Genomic DNA, 6,910 nt, shown 5'->3' with positions numbered 1-6,910 from the left:
CTTCCTTGCTTACGGGACACAGTGCGCTATTTGTACTGCTTATATCCAGAGACCCTAATCCATACACTAGCTCCTTAAAGTCTCTTCCTCCTCTTCATTGTAAATGCCCGAGTTCAGACTCTTTCAGTTCTTCCCTGGGCCATTAAAATGCCTTTTCTTAACTGGTCTCCCAGTTGCCAGATTCTCCTCTGACAGGCACTCAAAAAATGTGTGTGTGTGTGTGTGTGTGTGTGTGTGTGTTTCTAGTAATTTTCCAGAGTGCTAGGTACTAGGAATCTAATACACAGGCAAAGTCCTAGTCTTCACAGAGCCTACAGTCTACCATGGGAGGCAAGTAATAGTCATGGAAACATAATTATAGACAGTGGTATGTCCTCCAAGCCAAGAGGGCTTCCCCTGAGAGACTGACATTCATGCAGAGATGGGGATACTAGGGGACTGGGGGAAGGGGTGGTGGAGCTTTCCTCGGCAGAAGGGATAGAAAGTGCAAATGCCCCAAGGAACTCACAGTGTGATTAGAGTGGAGCAAAATAGAAGAAAAGTGGCCCAAAATGAGAGTAGAGAGAAAGCAGGTATGAAATCATGCAGTGTCTTGTAAATATTAAGGATTGGGGTCCTTATCCTAAATTAAACGGAGAAAGACAGAGTGTTTAAATAAGTGAGTGGCATGATCAAATTTATTTTGTTGAAAAGAGCATTCTGCCTATAGTGTGGAGTAGGGGCTGGATGTGGGGAGACCCAGTTAGGAGGTGGCAGCAGTAGTCCAAAGAAGATGAGAGCTAAGATTCAGGTGGAGGGTGGAGTGATGGAGGAAGTGAATGGCTACAAAGCTATTTAACAAGTAAAATTCCAGGTCTTGGTGAGATTGGACATGCGCTGGTGATGAGGAAGAGAAATTTATCTAGAAAGAACCCTACGTTTTTGGCTAGTCAACTAGATGGAAGGTGGCACCATTTTTTGAGATACAAAATACTGAGGACCAAGGTTTTTAGGAAATATCATGAATTCCATTCCAGTCTTAGTTTACCACCTTCAATGAACTATTTATGCTGTAAATTTCCAGAGGATATTTTTCCTCTCTGAAATAAGCACCCAAAGCAAGAATATCATTGATTCTAAGACCTACAAGTGTACTAGTCATTCTTTCCAGCAGTGTCTCTCAAACTTGACTGTGTATCAGAATCACTTGCAAGGCATGTGCCTGGGCCCCACCCTAGAATTTCAGATTCAGGTTTGGGGCGGGGCCTGAGAATCTGCATTTCTAACAAGTTCCTGATACTGATGCTGCTGGTCCAGGGTCTACACTTGACAAACCACAACCTTAGAGAACCTGAGGGCTGATCACACCTTCCCCCATTAGAAGCCATGCCCAGAAACTCGAGATGCAGCCTCCCTGGGCCCGCAAGCCCTTCCTGTTCCTGTATCTCCCAACCTGCCACTGCATCTGTGGTGACTGCCTAGTTGGCAGCACCTGAGACTCAAAACACATCACATTCCAGAGAACTGAGGAAGGCCAGGCCACGGGAAAGGAACAATTGCTCTCCATTCTCTCCTAGCACGTGTGTGAGCCAGTTATGGTCCTGAGGTCCAGGCTCTTTAAAAACAAGGCGACACCCTGCCTCCAACACCCATATGCTAGCTCCTCAGAGCACCTGTAGCAGAATCACCTGTGGGGTTTAGAACCATTGACCTGTCCTCAGTGATCCTGGGAGTCAGCCAGTGAATCTGCATTTTAATAAGCACAGCCCATCAGCGGTTCTCCAAGTGCGGTCATCAGACCAGCAACATCACCACCACCTAGGAACTGGTTAGAGATGCAAATTCTAGGACAGGCCCCAACCCACCGAATCTGAAACTCTGGGGTTGGGCCCAGTCATTTACGTTTCAGCGAGAAGCCCAGGAGATTGTTACATGCTCATGTTTCAAAACACCTGGTTTAAACTGCCCTGCCCCCCAAGTTTACGATCTCCGGATTTGAACAGCTTTTCTGTTCAGGTTCTCGATCCATTCCTGAAAACACGCACGGGGAGGCAAAGCAGCCCGCACGAAGACCTCCCTGCGGCGCATCTGTATCCAAGAAGAGAGCTTCGGAAGGAAGCTTTGTTGAATTTGGTCACTGGTGTGGCAGCCGCTCCGCGTCACCTGGCCAGCGGTCCCGGCGGAGGCGCACGTGTCTCTCCGCAGCCCAGACCCCGGGCCGCGCAACCTCGCGGGGAGGTGAAGCTGTGCGCCCGCCTTTCCCACGGCACTTGGCCCGCGTCCCGCCCCGCGCTCCTGCGCAAAGCGGCGGTTCCCTTGGCAACGCCTGGAACCGCGTCAAAGGTTGCGCAGGGGCCGGGCGGCCGCCGCCTCTCCCGCCCAACCCGGCTCCCGGCGGCGGCGGCCTCTCGCCCCCGCCCGAGCCGCCCTCCAGCCCGCGGCCGCCTCCCGTGCGGGATGAGCAGAGCGGGGCCGCCGCGGGGCCCCATGGAGGAGCAGCCGCCGCCGCGGGGCCGCCCGCCGGGGTGCGTGGCCATGGCGTGGCTGGGCGGCGCCCCCCGCGGCGCCCCCTCCGCGGCCGCCGCGCCCGGCGGGACCGCCGCCGAGACGCCGGGGGCCCTGCTGTCCTTCGGCACCGTGGCTACCGCGGCGGCCGCGGCGCTGGGGAACCGGAGCGACGGGAGCGCGGGCGGCGGCGCCGGCTGGCGCGCGGCGGGGGCGGCGGGGAGGCCGCTGCTGTCGCACGGGGCGGCGGTGGCGGCCCAGGCGCTGGTCCTCCTGCTCATCTTCCTGACGTCTAGCCTGGGCAACTGCGCCGTGATGGGCGTGATCGCGAAGCACCGGCAGCTGCGCACCGTCACCAACGCCTTCGTCCTGTCCCTGTCCTTGTCGGATCTGCTCACGGCGCTGCTCTGCCTGCCCGCCGCCTTCCTGGACCTCTTCACGCCGCCCGGGGGCTCGGCGCCCGCCGCCGCGGGGCCCTGGCGCGGCTTCTGCGCCGCCAGCCGCTTCTTCAGCTCGTGCTTCGGCATCGTGTCCACGCTCAGCGTGGCGCTCATCTCGCTGGACCGCTACTGCGCCATCGTGCGGCCGCCGCGGGAGAAGCTCGGCCGCCGCCGCGCGCTGCAGCTGCTGGCGGGCGCCTGGCTGGCCGCCCTGGGCTTCTCCCTGCCCGGGGAGCTGCTCCGCGCGCCCCGGGCGCCGCCGGCCGCGCAGAGCTTCCACGGCTGCCTGTACCGGCCGTCCCCGGACCCCGCGCAGCTGGGCGCGGCCTACAGCGTGGGGCTGGTGGTCGCCTGCTACCTGCTGCCGTTCCTGCTCATGGGCTTCTGCCACTATCACATCGGCAGGGCCGTGCGCCTGTCGGGCGTGCGCGTGCGCCCCGTGACCGCCTACGCGCGCGTGCTGCGCTGCTTCAGCGAGGTGCGCACGGCCACCACCGTGCTGCTCATGATCGTCTTCGTCATCGGCTGCTGGGGACCCTACTGCGTCCTCGTGCTGCTGGCCGCCGCCCGGCAGGCCCGGGCCGCGCAGGCCCCCTCGCTGCTCGACGTGGCGGCTGTCTGGCTGACCTGGGCCAATGGGGCCATCAACCCCGTCATCTATGCCATTCGCAATCCCAACATATCGATGCTCCTGGGGCGCGGTCGGGAGGAGGGTTACCGGACCCGGAATGGGGACCCTTCCCTGCGCGCCCGGGGCCCGGGCCTGCAGTTCCGCAGGCGCGGTCGCCTTCGACGCCGCTGTGCCAGCCGGCTGGGCGCCTGCCGCAGGGTGACCTCCAGCCCCACGGGCGGGGTGGCTGGGGACGTGGCCGTGTGGGCTCGCAAAACTCCCGTTGTCCTTTTCTGCCGGGAAGGGCCACCAGGACCCGCGACGGAATCGGCCAAACAGCCCAAACCTGAAGCCTGGGATACCAGCCTCTAAGAAGGGTTGGGATGCGCAGCTTGTGAGGGCAGATTTTTTACCTGCTTCGTTTAATGATACAGGGTTCTGGGGAGAATCGTGCCATTCATAAAGGCAAACATTTAAGAAAAGAATCAGAGGGGGAGGCCTACCACTTCCCCCCAACAACATACAAGCCAATGTCACCTTCAGAAGTGCCAAAAGGAATGTAAAATGCAAAAATTAAAATAATCTTAAACCACACAAGCAAGCATTGTGATTGGAAGTGCCAAAAATGATTAAAATAAAATTCACAGTTACTGAAAAGCTTGTATTACAGTCATCACACTGTGAAACAAACAAAATCATTGAATGCAGTCAGTATTTGTTCAGACACATAGTTTCAGGAAAGAACAGAGACCCTCAGAATTGCTTACCGCCCCTCTGAACCACCAGCATTCAACAGAACTTCAGATTCCTAGAACATGCCACTCTGACACATGCTTTGGTTGCTTAGGGTGGGGGCAGAAAATTCTTATCCCTACCCACCCCACCCCTCTAAAATCTTTGTGGGGAATTTTAAATTCGTATCCCATATAAAACCATTGTAGGATTTTGAAAAGGTGATTTAGTACCATAAAATTCAACCACCTGAAGTATGAAAATAAAGAAATGTGGCTGTTTGAAAAGGTATTCTAAGATTATACTTAGAAATTAATGTTCCTCCTCCTACCCCCCAAATTATCTGCCCTGGCTAGCTCTGAGGCTTTACCCTTACTCTAATCTGTTGCTTCTGTTTCTAATACATTGGGGGATGCTGCTCTCAGAATGCTTTTGCACTTTTAAAACATAACTTTCATAGTAGGAAATCTTTGTCTTTTGGGGTAAATTGACTTTTTTAGATTCAGCCAAAAATATAATTTGAAGCCAAGTTGATTGAATCAGGTGAGTAATGTCATATATATTAAAATAAAAGCTCTATAAAGTAACAAGATTTCACTTTCCTATGTGTTTTTTAACTCACTGAAGATGTTTCCTAAGAGGAATTCTAAAATATTTTGAGAAGTGGCCTCATTCTTGGAATAAACATAGACTTTTCTAAGGTAATCATACTCTCCTACATTTGGAAGTTTGGGTACATTTTTTTTAATGGATCCTTGCTTTACAGATATAAAATAATGTAGTCTTTATTAGAAAGGGAGGCCAGGTGTGGGATTATTATATAATGTAATAGGATCTTAATAAATTAGGCAAGTCAGAGAGGTACTTCAAACAAGCTAGAGATATCTTTAGAAATGTGTGAAACAAAGATGCTTTTAAAAAATTCAAAAGCAGAATTCAGGATTTGCGTGTGTAAAATTTCATTAAGTGCCGCTCATTTACTCAGAATTTTATGAGATATTTTTGTGTTTTCTCCTTTCTTTCCTCCATCCTGCCTCTCTTGTCTTCAATATTTTATAGCCTTAATTGAATCAGTACCATAAACTAGGTATGAGACATCAGCTATGACATAAAGATTTTAATGTGAAGTAGTCACATTTTTTTCTTGTAAAGGTGTTTGATGTGTTTAAGTTTTTGTGTGATAGATAGGTGTATGTCATCATTTTATAATCAAAAATGAAAATATATATTTGTGTCTGAGCTAAAGATGTTTTAATTTTTCTTCTTCTCACTTCATCACCATGATCAGAAGTTTATAAATTATCTGTATATATCTTGCTACACTCAATGTAGTACAGAGTAGATAAAAGAATCTCTCCTCTTCAGGACTTGTTACAAAACATATACAGACTTAATGCAGCCAAATAAACATTTAACAGATATCTATAGTATTTGCCTGTTAAAGGCAAAAACAGTATTGTATTTTTTGGCATTGTGAGGACATGGAAGCCATGTCTATGATTTAGAGAGAAATGATAAAAATTTTCCAGTTATGAAAGGCGTCACAGAATAAGAGTTCAGCAACTGAGAATAAAGAGCAGAAAAAGAGTTAGAGATCTTGGGGGAAGGAGGCGAACATGTTGCAAAATAGGGCATCACCTGGAACAAAGAATTGAAGGAAGGTATTTGATAAACACGTATAATAAATGGAGTAAACCCTCCTGGCGAATGAAGGGAACACCTGAGAGACTGGAAGTGAGAAACTGGTGGCATGAAGGACTTTAGACAGGAAAGAGAGTCCCACCCTATCTCTTGGCAGGGTGTAGTAAGAAGTTTTGAAAAAGGCATGGCTTGGGGAAGAGACCATATGTCAATGGCTCTAAAAGCTATGGTCAGCAAGAATAGGAGGGGCGAGAGACATGGAGAGCCCCAGCTGGGGCTCAGTGGTGAGCGTGTCGGCCCCTAGACTAAAGGGTCCCGGGTCTGACTCCGGCCGAGGGCATGTAACTAATCGAAGTGTGTCTCTCGCATCGTTGCCCCTCTCTCTTTTTTTCTCTCTCTCCCCCCCTCTCCCACTCCCTCTGAAAAGCAATGGAAAAAATATCCTTGGGCAAGGATTACTAACAAACAAACAGAATGATGTGTAAAGAAAGGCCAGCTACCAATCTGGTCCAGTTGTCAATATTTAGAAACAAAAATTAATGCCTTGAATAAAAGATGGAAGAAGAATGACCCTCCAGTAAATTTAAGACTTAGGCCTTTCCCCATGCTAATTGAGTACACAATTTTAGGGTCTTTGTGGGAAAAGGGGGAAGAGAGGTGTGAAATATTGGGGTGTGTTAAACATGGCATAATACAAAAAGGCCAGAATGTAAGCCTTCATATCTCATTCTGCCCCCAGCTTGAATATTTCATTTGAATTAAAGTAACAGCAACAGGTCACACTCAGCATAGTCCATACATAAGCTCATTTAATCCTCAAAGCAACCCTCTGTGGGGGGAGAGTAGTATTGTGATCATTCTCTCTACTTTACAGATGACAAACCCATAATGCTTCCTCAGGCTGTTTTTTAAAATATTTTTTATTATTTAGAAGATTTTAGTATCGTTGGGCCAATAAATCAAAGTTATATATGCAGTATACATTGGGAGTTCCATTTATGGA

General features: G+C 50.2%; 1 protein-coding gene across 1 annotated transcript; it reads left to right on the top strand.

Moving 5' to 3' along the window:
- Window positions 1–2,436: 2,436 nt before the first annotated feature.
- GPR135 (G protein-coupled receptor 135) lies at window positions 2,437–5,502 on the top strand (the record flags this gene model as incomplete). Its single annotated transcript, XM_081127155.1, has 1 exon — window positions 2,437–5,502. The coding sequence occupies one exon, from the start codon at window positions 2,437–2,439 to the stop codon at window positions 3,904–3,906; it is 1,470 nt and encodes a 489-aa protein (XP_080983281.1). The 3' UTR covers window positions 3,907–5,502.
- Between the last annotated feature and the right edge of the window lie 1,408 nt (window positions 5,503–6,910).

This window comes from Miniopterus schreibersii (assembly GCF_964146895.1).
Source record: "Miniopterus schreibersii genome assembly, chromosome: 1".
Taxonomy (NCBI): domain Eukaryota; kingdom Metazoa; phylum Chordata; class Mammalia; order Chiroptera; family Miniopteridae; genus Miniopterus; species Miniopterus schreibersii.
The sequence above is the reverse complement of the archived record's forward strand: the minus strand, read 5'-3'. Positions and strand labels throughout refer to the sequence as shown.